Below are 17,062 nucleotides of genomic sequence, written 5' to 3' on the forward strand. Positions count from 1 at the left end.
CCTCACACTCAACGAATACAGTTTACTTCGTGATTATGATGATGATGATGTCTTCAGGCTGTCTGCCTAGGGGCCTCGCGCGAGCGCTTCGTCCCGCGCAGCTGCCCGCTTCATCGTTGTCTTCTTTATAGCAAAATGTATGTTAAAAAATAGAGGTATCGACTCGAACACAAGGACGAGCTACTGCCGTGAACTGTGTGCTACTCGAGATTGCAACTGTGTTTTAAAGACATAATCGAAGCAAGGGGAGTGCTTTAACAATATCCTTTTGCATGCAGGTGTCACTTTCTCATGGTCAACATTCTCGGACAGAAATATTGAAAATTGAAGAATTCCAAGATACTCTTATGGAATATTGAAAATTAGGGTCCATTTTTCTGATATGTAGCAAAATCTTTCTTTTAGGTGTTTCCATCGGTCGTATCGAACAGTTAAGACTGCCACAGAAAACCAATGGCGAACGCTTTGTACGACAGCAAGAACGTTAACAGAGAAGAAAGTCCAAGAGTGTTGTCTGGTGATCTGCACATATATCGATTGTTGTAGTAAAACCTCACATTATATAAAAAATTGCGTTCATCGATGGTTTTTTGTTAAAAAATATTTTTGCCCAGAATTGTTGAGTATGGCTATTTGTGTAAAAAAAATTGGACCTTAAGCGGACAAGATTATACTAAGCCATAGGTTGAAACGTTTCATGAAATTGAGTTCCATGAAAGTGTTTCAAACTTGCGAAAGACTGTGTTGCTCAGAGTGTCGCCGAAGCTGCCTTTATAAAATGCTGTTATAGAGTGGTCCATCTTAATGCGTGGGAATTCCAATCCACATCACTTTTTTGATACGCCGTAAGAGCGACACAAGAGGGTGCCGAGACTGAGAAATTCGGAAGCACTTCATCTGGCGTGAATTCCTTCACCTCAGTGCGTATGGCAGATCCGAGGTAATGACTCTGCCATACGAAAGAATTTCCTCTCGGTGAAAACTAGTAAAGTTGCGTTCGCCGAAGAAGTGGTGATAGCGCTGGCAGTCACTCACCTCGACGCCACGCGCATAAATTCTGATTCTCAGCACGCGTGCCGAAATTATATACGGAGAAGAATAGCGCCGCTTGCCTGAAAAATTTTAGCAAACGCGCCGCATAGCTCATTGCACAGAACAAAAGAATTGATATGGGTTCCCAAGCATCAGGGAATAGAAGGGAACGAGTCTGCGCACACAGCCGCCCGAACGACTCTCCCCCGGAGTTCCACTGAATTTTCAGACGTTGTCAGGACTCCTACACCTAATCTGCTTGCGACTTATGGGGAGATCACAGCATCCCCATCCCAGACAACGAGTGCCCCACAATATTTAACACCTTCTTTTCATCTGTGTTCTCTTCTGAAGATCATTCTACTCTTCCTGAAATTCCCGATCTTGATTACCGCTACATGTCATCTATTCAATTAACTGAAGAAGGCATCGCGTGTCTCATAAATTCTCTTAAGGTATCTACTTCAGCTGGTGTTGATGGCATTAATTCTAAAATTTAAAAAAACACAGTTCCAGTGGTAAGCAAAATTTTATTTCATATTTTTGAGCAATCTTTAACTACAGGAATACTGCCCTCAGACTGGAAGATAGCTAAAATAGTAACAATTTTTAAATCCGGAAAACAAAAACTCAGCTGAAAATTACCGTCCCATATCTCTCACGTGCATCTGCTGCAAAATGATGGAACATATAATTGGATCGCATGAATTCAGTCATCTTGAGCAGAATAACTTTTTTTACACTAATCAGCATGGTTTCAGGAAGGGTCACTCCTGCGAAACACAATTATTCGAACTAACTACTGATTTGCATGTTAATATGAATGAAAACCTTCGCATATTCCTTGACTTTGCCAAAGCGTTCGACCGCGTAGCTCACTGCCGCATGATTTCGAAATTATCTTCACTCCGTCTAGACTCGCTAACCTTAACGTGGCTTCGCAACTTCCTCTCGCATCGTCAACAGTTTGTATTTGTTAATAATCGGTCCTCTAGCCTTTCCCCGGTTAACTCCGGGGTGCCGCAGGGCAGTGTGCTTGGTCCGTTATTATTTATTATTTATATCAATGACTTCCCTAATAATATATCTTCCACTATGCGAATTTTCGCAGATGATTGCATTATTTATCGCCCTATTAGATTTACTAATGACCACCAATCAGACCTCCTTGTTATTAACGGCTGGTGCAACTCATGGCTAATGACTCTTAATGTACCAAAGTGCAAAGTCATCTCTTTCACCCGTAAAAGTAACACGTCTAGCCATACATATCGTATTCAGAATGATCTACTCTCTCACGTATCACATTACGAATACCTTGGCGTTAACCTTTCTTCAGGTCTTTCATGGTCATTCCATATCTCATCCATATGCGCCGTCGCCTCAAAGTCATTAGGCTACCTACGCCGTAATCTGCGAAATTGATCATCTAATATTCGAAACCTAGCATACCTCACTTTTGTTCGTCCACAACTTGAATTCGCTTCTTCCATTTGGTCTCCCTATCATAAGAACATGATCACCGCGTTAGAATCTATCCAGAACAGAGCAGCGCGATTTATTTCACGAAACTATAACTACCGTTCAAGCGTCACTCAGATTAAAACCGGCCTTCCTCTACAATCATTAAGCAAACACCGCGACATCGCTCTGCTAACACTATTTCACAAATATGTGCACACTAATAGAACTAGTTCATTTCGCCTCGATATCCCATCCCGCACGTCGAAAAGATTACATAATCAGCTCAGTTTCTCAAGGATATATGCTGATACATACGCTTTCAATTCAGCTGCACTACCACGAGCCATCAGATTATGGAATGATCTACCAGACAACATCACTTCCGTAACTAATCACGATTCTTTCCATACTCAGCTCATCACACATTTCACTGAAACGGTCAATGAGCACGCCTCCGTTGAAATCTTTCTTTATTTCTTATTTTTTGTACTTTACTTTGCTGCTACTCGCGTGCCTTCTTGATGTTTTCTTACTTATGTTTGTCTATTACGTTCCCGTGTTTGCCTTAATCACGTTATGTTACTCATTGGTTTGGTTTGGTTTTATGGGGTTTAACGTCCCAAAGCGACTAAGGCTATGAGAGACGCCGTAGTGGAGGGCTCCGGAAATTTCGACCACCTGGGGTTCTTTAACGTGCACTGACATCGCACAGTACACGGGCCTCGAATTTCTCCTCCAAAGAAATTCTGCCGCCGCGGCCGGGATCGAACCCCCGTCTTTCGGGCCAGCAGCCGAGCACCATAGCCACTAAGCCACCGCGGCGGCACGTTATGTTACTCATTGTTACAACGTTCCGCGAGCACATTATCCTTTATTGTTGTGCTTAATTTGTGTCGCGTATTTTTTTTTGCTGTTGTTTTTTCCGCCTTGTTTTTACTTCTCTAATTTGTTGACATATTGTTTATCATGACTGTATGTTTCCCTTTTGTTTCATTTGTTATTAATGCATCGTATTGTTTATTTATTTTTTATCATGATCCTATGTTTCCCCTTTTGTTTCCTATGGCTATTAATGTACCGTATAGTATTTTGCCCCCCTTGCACAATGCCCAATGGGCCTGTAAGGTATTTCAAATAAAATAAAATAAAAATATCTGCGCCTCAGTGGCAGACGTTCCCACAGCCCGCCAGGGGCCTGGATAAAACAGAGGAACGGCACCTCAGACGGTGAAAAACGGGGTAATCTTTAAGCCGGTTATTATAAAACACATAAACCCGACTTTTTCGGGGTACTGTAAGTTTTGTGACACATGAGGAGACGCAAATCATATGGTGTGGGCATGCCAGAAAAATCCGGGAATGCAGAGAGTAAATCAGGCAACGAGAGAGGGCCGGGAGCCGACCCTGTCCGACTGCTTGGACCTGAAGACGCAGTGGGCTCTGGTTTAAAGAGCGCGGCCAGCGGCTATCGCTAATGATGTCCCGGAATTATGATTAGCACCCAAGCGAGGGAGCAGTGACACCCTCCACTCTCCCCTAAACCCTATCCCAGTGCATCCAATAAAGTTTTTACCACCACCACCACCTCTAGTGCACGCCGGAAATCAGCTTGGCAGGACCACGCAGCTAACTTCTTGAGTCAAAGTGCGAAATGTATATTATACAAAGCTACGGCAACATGCAACAAAAATTTCTCCTTTGTTTAATTTTCCTGACTACAAGTGTAATTGATGCGGCAGAGATATGTAGCATTAGGCGTGTTCTCGCTGCGTTCTCTTATATGAGTTTCCGTGTTCTCTTGTGAAGAGATTCACGACATTTCTTAAAGGGGCTCGAACCGAGGGAGCGGATGGCTGCGGCCATCAGTCATCCTGTGGCATGCTCTACCCCCGCTCCGCTCTACCGATTATATCAAGCAGTCATAGCAAGCCGCGCGTACCTCCTGCCCATTTTCCCCACCCCTCCATTGTGGTTTCAGTGCCCTTTCGCAACCCGTCGCCTCGCATTCCCTCTTCTTTCTGGCTCTCAAAGTGTCCCTCTCCGCACTGTCTTGAATGCGAAGAGTGGTCTTCTGGCGGGCTAGTTGGTTCTTTTCGTTCATGGTTAAACTGCGCGAAGGAAACAAGGACAGAGACAGAAACACACGTACACACTGAGCGCAGATCTGCACTCTGCGCTCAGTGTGTACGTGTGTTTCTGTCTCTGTCCTTGTTTCCTTCGCGCAGTTTAACCATGAGCGAAGAGTGGGACTTATCTGTTCAATTCGCCACCTGCCAACCGAGGCTCCGGGCGGATGGATGGGCGGAGACTTTTTCCTTATATGAGGGTTCAATATGCTGGCACACTGAAAACAGCCAGCATATGGTGGGTAGTTTGTTATAACTGGCGAGATTATGTAGCGCTTCCTCAGTGAATGCAGCCCACAGAGGAAAGCATACGGTGGATTACAGAATGGGGTGGGGCGATTTCACGCGTACTATTGCTACGCGCATGACTCTCGCGAACTCTTCTCTGAGCTGCGCACTCAGTCACAAGAGGAGCGCTCGGGCCGGGCTAGGTTTCGGGCATAAAGCTCGGCCGCTCTGAGGTTTCGCTCTTCGTCTGCGGCTGCCCCTGTCTGCTTCATGCCAATAGTGATTCGATTTCAGAAGCGTAGCCCATTGGATCATGTCAGATGCACTAGATGTATACGATCGACAAGCAAAAGTGAAACGCAAGAAGTTGAATGAGAACTGAGCCGCCTGAACAATCGCAGATTCTCATTGTTCATATACCGGTGTTATGCCACGCGAGTATAATGTTCCCGGATTTTTTGCCCTTCTCGAGGAACTGGAAATCATACCGCTCCCAGTGACCGCAATTTTTTTAAATAAGCCGCATTTCATGCCTGCTAGTCTATCCGACCATGGATGACAAATTTCTCTCTGCTTTCTTTCTGAAGGAAGCGTTCAGTCTGACTGCCAGATCAAGCCATGAAGAGAGCCATCTTCCAAAGGAGGAAAGCTTATGTTCAGTAGTCCCGCAGGAAATTAAAAATTGGAAAGAGCACGAATGAAGCGCTACATTTTGCAGCACAAAGCGCACGGAACACTGCAAAACAAAAAATGCTTTCAAAAAGGGAAACGTTCACAGTTTCAAGAGCACCCCGCCTGGAAGTGCTCCTTCATTGTTCGAATATCTGTTTTGCTGAGTTGAACAGCGATGGATGCATGGATGGATGGATGCATGGATAGGAGCGCCCCCTTTTAAACGGGGTGGTGGCAATTGTCACCATGCTCACCTTTTATTTATTTATTTTCCTTCAGCTGTGTTGTCAATTCTCATTAAGATTCGCCATCTTCTTTACCTATGGTTTCCCCTACACTTGTAACCTTATGTCACATCTCTGCTTTTCAGCCACCAATCCTGTAATCGCTTTTTGCTGACTTCCACTGCAGATTTATTTACATGATCATTGTTATGTCTAAACCCCTCCGGAAGAGCGACTGTGCCTGCATCGACATCCGGATGGATACCATCACATTTGAGCATGAGGTGTTCAATTGTTTCCACAGATCGACCACACACTGCACATGTGTCCTCTTCTTCGTTAAATTTCTTTTTGTAGCTGCGCGTTCTAAGACACCCTGACCTAGCTTCAAAGAACAGGGCACTGCCTCTTCAGTTATCACAGCGAAATTCTTTCCTGATCTGCCTTTTCCAGTATCGATATAGTTCTACACTATGCTTCTTTTCCATTGAATTTAACCTCCGAAGCCACCACTGCTTTGAACCGCGCTAAGCGTACGCGGCAGCTTACTGACGGGGTCCTGATCGGTAACACATATTCAGTACGGTGCTGCTTCCTGCCAGAGTCAGCGTTCTTGAGCAATGAAGAAGAGAATGTGCTGTGCACTTGCAAAATGCCTGTCTTACTTACCTGTGATGAGAGCCACTTTTTCTTTCAGCGTCGCCATAGCAACAGGCAGCGTTTGACACTGGACAGAAGTGGTCGTCTAGAAGCAATATTTTCTGGGGCACAACTGCGTGGCGCAAAAATCAGCGTGCGGCGTGCAGTTGGGCTGTTGATTCGCCAATGTGCACTTCTGCTCGCATGCGCCCTACGCGGCTTATTAGGCTGTCCCTTTTTCGTGGCAATATCTTTTTTTCGCTACCGGTAAACCGCCACCTGTCTCAGATATATAGGCCAGTGAGGAAGAAAAAAGGAGCGTTTAATAACGGCACACGAGGGCGCGTATGTTAAATGGACTTGGTTGATTTATATGTATATGTATATATCGCATCGCCAAGCGTTTTGCGGCATCACCCCCAAAACGGAGTTGAAAACTTGAAAACTGGAGCGGAACATGCTTTATATATATATATATATATATATATATATATATATATATATATATATATATATATATATATATATATATATATATATATATATATAATGCCGGAAAAAAGGAAAAATCTTGGCACGGTAATGTAGTGGTAAGAACGTAGACCAACGTTTGAAACGCTTGAAACAATTTATTGACATTTCGACCGTGGAACGGCCTTCGTCAGAATCTGATTTTGACGAAGGCCGTTCCACGGTCGAAACGTCAATCAATTGTTTCAAGTGTTTCAAACGTTGGTCTACGTTCTTACTATATATATATATATCCGTTTTGGGATGATGCCACGAAGCGCTTGGCGATGCGATACCGCCTTAGCAATCAGCAGGAAAGGGCGATGTAAAGCATTTAATAACCATAATTACATCTGGTCAAGCCACTTTCCTAGGGTCGTGTCACACTGAGTAGTCAAGCCTCATAGGAGGGCAATCAGCCCAAGTGGCAGCTAAAGAAATGATTGGGCCCGTAAGGTTACTCATAAAACGCAGCTTTCGTCTCACGAGCTGGTTGAAACAGCCACCTGCCGCGGCAGTGGCGCATCGGTTAAACGCTGCGCAACTGCGCCAGGAGTGGAAAGAGGTGTTTCCGCAATCTCTGATTGACTATTAATATAGAGGCTGGCCAGTACCACATATGGGCGGGTAGGCCGAAACTGGGTAAGAGGGAAGGGGTACTTTCGACGGAGGAATCTATTAAAGTACAGGTGTTGTCTTTTTCTTAGGCGCATTTTTTTATTGTGGATTTCACTGCTTTTTTTCATAACGGTAACAACTGTCGACGGGACTGCTACACCAGTTGCTCTGGGGTGATTCCAGGAAAGATCGAACTGCCCAGATATTTCAAACGTTTAGTAGTCTTTTTAATGTTATATATTGTGCACACATTATTTCGTATTCTAACCGTGAATTTTGTTTTGTTGAAATGCTAAAATTTCTTCAGGAAAAAATTATAAACGATGTCACAGCAGGGCCAGTGCTTTTACGCACAGTTCAATTTCCCGAATTTGCGATGGCGTAAGAATTAAGATATGAAAGCCCTGACGGATATATTTTGTGTGCTAAAAGTAGACCTGAGAAACGATACTTCAGGTCTATTTCCGCCGTTGGGAAGAAGTTTTAGCTAGCTAGAAAAAATTTTAGAAAGGAAAAAGTCTCAAAGGTGACAATATTCAATCAATTTTTTCGCCGCAAATATAAAACACTTCTCCTTGTTATTCTTTGCTATATGCTCTTATCGTATTTTAATAGCAAAGGAGGACCTGATTTACTCATTTGGACTCTCTTTGATATGCAAAAGCTCAAAGAAAACTCTGCACAATTTGAGAGAATGCCTACTCCAGCATAGCTATAAGCCATCCAGCATGTAACCAACATAACGCATAAAAATAAATGAGCAGCGGCTGGAAAAGCAATCTAAATGTATTTTTAAGTGAATAAAGCGCGAATTAGAAAAGAAACTTGCCTCGGCATGTCTGGAGTGGAATGACAAAGCGAGGGCCTGGGGGCACGCACGGCTTCGTAGATGCACTGTGCAGTAAGAAAATTACATTCAAAACTTTTCTTCAGATCCATTCCTATGCGGCACACTCCCAGTTGTTACCCGCACTCGGCGATAGCGGCTCTACCGAATACTGCTTACGACAGAGATCGGTATTTGGTCATAACAAGTAATTAGGTATGATCGCTCTTTACACAAAAGGTCTCCATACTGGCATCTGGTAAAATTTAGAGCCGCGGAGGGCGTGTTTGCTGCTTCCGCCCCTTCATTTCGGCGCTACTGCCGATTCTCAAGCAGCTACAAGCTTGAGCTTGGATAACATTGTTGAAAAGAAAACAATGCTACATGTTCATTCGTGTTCTTGTTGACCTCCTTCTAGAGACCCGTTGAAGGAGTTTAAAAAAAATTGGAATGGGTTTTTTTCCTTTGATTTTTCAAAAACACTAGTATATTCAAAAACGCCAGATTTAGGGCATAACTTCTCGTACTTTCCTATATTATGCTACAGTAAAACTCGGTACTTTTCTAGCTCCTCGATGCTTACCTATTGCGCAAAGTTTGAGGAGATGAGCTTTATATTCGTGAAGAAATAATTCTTGAAAATGCTTCATTTCAGAGGTGTCGTTTTCAATTTTTTCTAGCAAGCTGCAACTTCTTCACAATGGTGGAAGTAAGGTTTAGATTCACGGGGGTCTAACTTCCCAAAGCGACTCAGGCTATGAGGGACGCCGTAGTGAAGGGCTCCGGAGTTTTCGGCCAACTAGGGATTTCTAACGTGCACTGACATCGCACAGTACACGGGCTTCTATAATTTAGTCCCCAACGTAATTCGGCCCCCACGGCCGGGTTCGAACCCGCGTCTTTTGGCTCAGCAGCCGAGAGCCATAACCCCTATCACCGCGACGGCCAATTGGGGGAAATAAGCCCGAGGTATCCTTTCTCATCTGTACACTTAACACGCATAATATAACAGTCATGGCTTTGATATCTCCATTATTGGGTCATTGCAAATTTGCGGAATTGAGCTGTGCGTGAAAACACTGCATCCGCCGTGACATTGCTTCAAATTTTTTCTCCAGAAATATTAGCACTTCAAGAAAACAAAATTCTCTCTTTGTATACTAAGTAATGTGTTCACAATATATAAAATAACCAAGAATAGCAACGATATGAAATATTTGGGCAGTTTGAACTCTCGTGGAATCCCGCTTTATTTCTTGTGTGTGCGCCGAATGTAACCTGTTTACCAAGGGGAAGAAAGCCCTCGTCAGGCATCGAGTTTCGTCCTTCCTGAAGTTGTGGAAATGCACTTCCGATAAAGTTAAACGTTCCGTTTCACACGCAGCTCCGGGTGCTCGTTTTATGGAGTACCGGACTCACTCCAATAGCTTCCCAGAGCGTCGGCGGCAGTTCTCCGCACTTAGGCGGCTGTCGGTAGTTGTGGGGGTTGATGCGTTCAGGTATAACCACAGGGCCTTTAGCTCCGGGATGGGAAGTTGCTACTCGGCGTGCAGGGCAGCAGTGTGTGCAAGCATTTCCATCTGCCCGGCGCCGCGGATGCCGCAAGATGCTGTCGCTGCTGCTAGGTCGGAATGGATGATACGCCGCAGCTCGTCTTTGCCGGGTCGCTCTGGCTACAGCGTGCAGTGTCCCCGTCGTGTGCGGACTTAGCCATTGTGGATTATGCCGAATTATGCTTCAGGTGACATCTCCACCCTGGTTTTATTCTTCCTCCAACCCACTGAGCGTGCGAATGTCTTTAGTGTGGTGTCTTGCTGTAACGTGTACTGTAACTGTAGAATCCATATAAGCGCTGCCATTATATTTTTGCATGCTATCCATTCGCCTCTCTCTCAAAGGCGACTGCAGCAGCTTCAAGAAAAGCTCCAACGAAAGCGGAGGACCCAAAAATATACATTCCTAAGTGAGAAAAAAAATAGTCGATAATATTTGCAATAATGCCAAAATGTATTTAGAACGACTTCCCAGTGGCTACGTTTAAAGCCTCCCTGTGGGAGTGAGAAACATTCCCTCAGCACCACGTACCGGTTCCTTGGAAGAACTAATAAGTATTTTCAGTGCGTCCGGAAACACCTGCCTGTGCAGGCATAAATGATGTACGCCCTATTGAAGGAATAAAGTGAACTCCCAAAAGGAAATGGGCTCGAGAACAAGCGATTTGATGCCCAGATAGGCATATTTTCGGTAGAATAGTGCTTGCTGCGCAGCTGGCCACTTTGCTTCTGTGGTTTTCTAAGTTACAGATGAGCTTATGTATTGTCATTCCTCACGTATAAAATTACGATATATGAGCTATTTCGCAATTCCCTTCCAGTTTGATACATCCAGGTTAGACTTTATTTACGGGGCAAACTCACATTAGAAAGAATCAAAATATCGGGTGATCAATGCACTTGATGGGAAGGAGGATGCCACACCCTGCAGTCTTTCCTCGCCGTGACCACGTTAACAAAATAAAACGTATCACATGCCGTTCATTGCTCTACGCGAAATCATTCATTCCTCGCAATATAATAGATTGGAATAACTTGCCATCACACATAGCTATTGAGGTTAACCCACAATCGTTTCAGCATTCGTTAAAGCAAACCATGGACTAACAGATTTGGTATTTTTGTTGTATTATGTGCATTTACTGAGTATTTTATTCTGCGTTGTTTGTTATTATTTGTGTACATTACTAGTTTTAATTCATTATTACGTGTATTTTGTTCAAATTCCTGTGCCATATTTTTATGATTGTATCGCCCCCCCCCCCCCCTATGTAATACTCTCGCACGAGGGCCCTTAGGGGTATTGTAAGTAAATAAATAAATAAATGTGATCTGCGATGTCGTAAGCGCACTGATACGTGGCACCCTCACTGCACATAGCAAACTAGCACGTGCGCTCGAATTTGTGCCGGCCTCTGTTGGTCAGATTGGTGCCACAGCAGAGATACTGGCAGTGAACACTCGAGAAGAAAGGCTGCTTGGCATCTGTTCCACTTGTTTTATAACGCTTGGGTCATTGCCAATTTATTAAAACGAAAAGTCCAGTTTGGTGAAGGGGTTGACCAAGTGCCATCAAAGGCTTGAAACCGGCAACACGTTCCAAGTTCGGCTCGAGCGTCCATGTTCCCGCGTGCTTTTTACGTTGTAAACGGTCACGCGAAACCGGGCCCCGTGTAGGATTTGAAACCACTGTAGCGCGATGTTGTTGGTCTCTTCGGAGGGCGTCATGTCGGTCTTGCGGCGTGCTCATGTAAGACAGTCTGCGTTCATCTAACACCGCGCTGCCTGTCCTACTGTTGGCTAGGCGGCATTTCTGCGATTTAAGGTTGGGCTTCAATTATTTCGTCCAGCGTGTTGCGGATTCAAAACTTCAGTTGCGTTTCTGTCGGCGAACTGATTGGAATGCCGAGGTCGCCTTATATTCCTTCCTTTTCGTGCTGTTTTTCGGATACTGTCGTCGTGTTCACCAACTTTTATCCGTTCCTGTAACGCTGTGCTTTCGGCCATCATCTGTCTTCGTCGATATTCGCCCGCTTCGAAATACAAAAGCACGCGGCCACTTGAGCCAAAAAGAAAGCAGCTAGGAACCTCAATTTGAAGATTATTCACCGAAGCACACGACACGACGGAACATTTGAACCACTGCAGCAGAACAACAAACATCTTCGGATGTCATTGGTCTGAATGTATTAAGCTCGCAGACAAAAACGTCTGCAAAATCTGAGCATGCTTACGCATTCATCGCAGTTATCACCTGTGAATTAATTTTTTTGTGTAAGTGTGTATGAGGGTGGGCGGTATTCTGGGTGCCTATTCGATACAGAAATCGCTTGGCCGGAAGTGGTCCTTGCGACGCGCCTAATATATCAGCGTTCTTGTTTGTTTTTTTTTTTTTTTGCGGGGGAGGGGGGGTGCGTGGCATCTATTTCTATCAACTCCCTAAAGTCTGCACACCTCAGTGATATAGATTAACGTTTAATATTTCTTTCACTGTAGCAGTTTGAGATATGAACGGACGGGAAAAAAAATTATGAAAAGACAGCTGAAAATGTAGGAGTTAAAATGTGAGGGCCTACACAGGCCAGCTGCAACTCCCCCGCAGTCACACCAGGTGAAGTAACCCAGTAGATTCTGAAGCGCCTGGTTTTCTTATTTCTGGCTGACGTTGATTCTCATTTCAGTGCATTCCTGCATAAAAAAACTCTCATTCGGTCTATAACATCAAGCCATGATCAAGAACCATAGGCGGTCCGAGTTAATCCGCAGCCCTCCACTCCGACATCGATCGTAGCCCAAGTGTCACTTCGGAACATTTTAGACCGACTTGAATATTTTCGCCCTGCAAGTAACTTCTTCATGGTTCTGAGTCAGAAGCATGCCAGGGATCAAATGCTCCAAAATAGAAAAAAAAATGTGGAGCCATCGAACAACACTATTTGATAAAACGAAAACCTGACCAATGTACCAACAAAGACATGACTCGAAACAAATTCACACTCAACTGAGCAAGAGCCAGCTTGAAATCATTCACACCTCCGAAAAATTAAGGACAAAACATACAGTACTGGCTACCTCAACACTGGCACTGCATAACATGTCAAAACGACCAGAGATTGACAGTAATGCAAGACAACACGAAACCACGAATCCCTTTTCAGGACATGAAGATCAGACACCCATACATACCATTCCCAACCCTCAAACACAAAATGAGGACAATGCCTAGGGGTTTGTGAATGTTCGAACTTTTTGGACAGCGTAATTGAATACATTTCTGTTCAGTTAGTCAAACGAATCAAACAGTATATGTTCAAAATTATTTTAAATCAATCCAATTTGCTCTCAAATTTTCAGACACTTTTTGAATAATTGACACAACGCTTGATCAAGCTCCACTGTATTTTTCTGCAACTAATCTTCCAAAAACTGCACACATTGACGACGTGTACCAGTATACGTATTCTAATTGGAAAAAGTACCATTTGCACTCCCTTACAAATTATACTTCTATACAGACACTATTAACGCGACCACCTCACCACCTACACTACAAGTTATTGCCCGATACAATTTGATGCAATGATTTGATTGAAAGGTTGCAATTTTTGATGGAAATGTTACAATTTCCTTGGTAGACTGATCAACACGCACACCCGCATGCACACGTATTTCACATTTCCACCACACGCACAAAGGTGATCACGTCAAGCCGATGAGTCCCCTCTCTTTCCTCGGTAGCATGTGTATTACACATCAATTCGAAGTCAGACAAGTTCCTTGATGCCACTCAAATCTTCATCACTGGAATCAGTGCTCGACTCATCAGAGGAGGAGTTGCATGAGTCAAAAACGCTGAAGACAACCGGTTCAATTTCAGCGTCAACATTCTTGTCGCGTTGCCAATGCTTCAGCCTCAACTTGCTGCACATGAACACAACAGTTTTGCCACTTTTTCTGGCCTACAGACACCAGTGCTTCTGACAGGAGCTTTTGCACTTCAGCCAAAGTGAAACATTTATTGCGACTATGAATATTGCATAAGAATGCAATCTGCCAAGTGACACAAATGCTACCGTTTAAAAACCCATTAAAATGCATGCATGAAATAGCTGGAAAAATCTATGCACTTATTACATGCGCAAACGTTAGGTAAAACAAAAAATTATCTACACTGGGTGTAAAACTGCTCAGTTACTGATCAACGGAAGCGGTTTTTGAGGTTTAATGCCCCAAAGTAACTCAAGCGAATAGGCGTGCCATGGTGAAGGGCTGCCAATAACTTCGACCATATGGGGTTCCTTAACATCCACTGACACTGCACAGTACACGGACCACTGTCACTAAAAAATGGGAGAACATTCTATTAACCATGACATGCATGAAACCAAAAAATTACCGACGATTACGTTACTTCCTAATGCGAAATTTGAGCGCAGCAAATAAGCTGTTTCACCTTTTCGATAGATTGAGGCAAAGAAATCGAGCAACACATGTATGCGCTATCACAGAGTTTTTTTTATTTTTCACACGTATTTCTTTAACAAAGATTCCACTAACAGTTCTTGACAGTCATGAAGGAAGCTTTGTGGTCGGAGAAATAGACTGATATATGTTCGACTTGGTACACCAATGCTTGATTCTCAAAGACGAGATCTATACAAGTGCCTCGCGAGGTTGTCACAGCCGTGGGACGCGTTACGAGCGTGAGGAACGGGATGTTCTCCCGCATAAGTGTTAGGAAATTGCTGTTTGTCTTTATGTCAACATTAAAGTCCCCCACTACTAACATCGGTGTGGATCGATGGACGGTTAATGCGAGTTGCAGGAAGTGCACGACGTCTTTCGTGAGTGCGGTAGGGGCGAAGTAGGCAGCTACTACCAGCAAGCCGTTGGGCAACTTTGCGGCGCACAGTTCGCCAACTTCATGTGACGTGCCAAACATTTCGACTGGTATTGCAGAGAGACCTGTGCGCAAGTAGATAGCGACTCCCGCCGCTCTGTTGTGGTCTCTGCCAGCACCACAGCAGTATAGGAAATCTATGATTTCGAGAGGCTCTTCGGGATCCATCCAGGTTTCAGCAAAGCAGAGTACAGAGGAATGGCGCAGAATGTGATCGTGGTGTACGTCCTTGGCATGTGCGGCAAGGGAGCGTACGTTAAGAATGTGGTTGTGAATGATGAATCAAGTGCTGCCAGCGAATGACGCGTCCATTGGCTGTCTGCGTGTGTTACTGATGTGTGGTTAACATGTTAAGCTTCGCCTGTAAGAGTGGAACGCGACAGCGTCTTGCAACGCTGCCAGGGAGTCCACAGAACGCCATCGCCAATTCGGCTGTACGCCCTGCAGGACGGTAAATTTATTTTTTGAGGAAAGGCAATGTATCTCTCTCGCATATCTGGGTGGACACCTGCACCTTGCCGTAAGGGAAAGGGGGAAGATGGGAGTGAACGAAGACGCCGTATTAGCTAGACGCGCCTTTGTTCATTCCAAACCATTCAGCTGGCATTACGGAGTGGTGCAGAAAGCCAGAGACAAAAGAACACATCTTCCTCGAGTGTTGGGATGCCGTATTCTTGTGGGACATCCTTCAAAGAACCTTAAAAAAAGACCTCCCGTTGTCACCTCGCGGCATCCGGTTTCTACCTATCCGAGATCTTGGTAGTATACCCCTAGATATGGTCATGCTGCTGGGCCTGCACAGTCTGTGGAAAGTGCGTATGGCAGTCCGGAATGCAGACATTGATACTCGCCCTGCGAGACAGTACTTTATTGAGAGCATTTTATATGTCAGAGATGCACTCAAGGCCCAAAATGACCCCCCAGAATGGATTGGTATCATGGATGAACTTGCAAATTTGAAACACTTTTAATGAACGCTCCACCAAATGTCGGAGGACGTATTTTAACATTTCATGTACAGTGATCTTGTTTTTCGCCAAGCCGGCAATAAAGAAAAAAAAAAAAAGCTGGCATTACGGAGTGGCTAGCGTGCTCGTATCGCACTCCGGAGACCCTGGTTCGATTCCCCAACTCGACCAATTTCGTTCTCGGTTTTATTGATTTATGCGGTCTAACTAGAAAGGTTAATTAGGCTATTTCATATTTATATTATTGTATTTCTATCCATCGTGTTCTGTCATTAACCTGTCAATTGTTGGAACTGTCTAGGATGTTCGACACAATGTATATGAAACGAGCAACGTCTTACTGAGTGGGGAAGTGCGTGGTGGTGGAGGGAACGCGGCTTCGTACTTATCTGTTTTTTTCAGCAGCGTCTCCTTCCGCGGACGCTGTTGTCGCTGCGGCGCGCGTCTTTCTTTTCTTTTCTTCTGACCTCTTCATTCTCCTCTATATTAATTAGGCTAATTGATTAATTAAGCAATTAACTAAACTCAGTCCAACTTAGTTGCAGCATCACTGTACGATCCCTTTGATTGGTTGCATGGTTACTAGCCAAAGTACAATTGGCCCCATTTGAAATTCGCGCACTGTGACGTCACGAGCATTTCGACCAATTGAAAAGCGTGACATTGGGGGCGGAGCTGGTTACGAGGCCGACGCCGACGACGACGCGAAACCCAGGAACGGACGCCAAAGAGCTGCGCTCTAAAACAGACCATTCTTACAACCATTCTGTTCAATGCATAATGTGCCTTCCTCGTGAAATAGTTGGCCTTCACCATGTCAGGGCTGGACTTCGAAGGGGCCTTTACGCCAATGTAGGTCCCGTCGACGCATCCCACGACGTCTGTGATGCTGCCGCGCAGAAGGAAACGCTCCTTAATTAACATACGCACGCTCGGCAGCAGTCGTGGGGAAAGCGAGCCACCACTTCTGCACAGCCGCGTCGATAAGCGCGTCGGAGACGTCCCTCATACAGCGGCTCACATCGCTTTGGTGGCGTCCAATAAAGCGGTCTGCGCCGACGCTCCCCTGGAAGCTCCCGGTAGCGAAGAACCGGAGGGCGCAGAGGACTTGCTCTGTGACCGAAAGCGAATGAGGCCCGGTACGCACTCTCCGCAGGCGTGGGTCGTCGCCTAACTATTTACACAACCATCGTGCCGATGTTTTGGAGAGGCGAAAATGTCGCTCGAATTCGTCGTCGGCCATGGCAGGAAACGGGTCCAGCCGGCCGTACTGACATTTGCCGTCAGAGGAAGCGATGACCC

The 17,062-nt window shown here is 44.9% G+C and overlaps 1 protein-coding gene across 1 annotated transcript in view; it reads right to left on the reverse strand.

The window, feature by feature from the left end:
• Positions 1–6,452, reverse strand: part of LOC149325806 (uncharacterized) — a 93,982-nt gene extending 87,530 nt beyond the window's left edge. Inside the window, exon 1 of the mRNA XM_089564390.1 lies at positions 6,416–6,452. Within this exon, the coding sequence (XP_089420516.1) occupies positions 6,416–6,452 (37 nt within the window). The remainder of the gene's footprint in view (positions 1–6,415) is intronic.
• Between the last annotated feature and the right edge of the window lie 10,610 nt (positions 6,453–17,062).

Source organism: Amblyomma mixtum, chromosome 10 (genome assembly GCF_055824585.1).
Source record: "Amblyomma mixtum isolate Tamu chromosome 10, ASM5582458v1, whole genome shotgun sequence".
NCBI classification, from domain to species: domain Eukaryota; kingdom Metazoa; phylum Arthropoda; class Arachnida; order Ixodida; family Ixodidae; genus Amblyomma; species Amblyomma mixtum.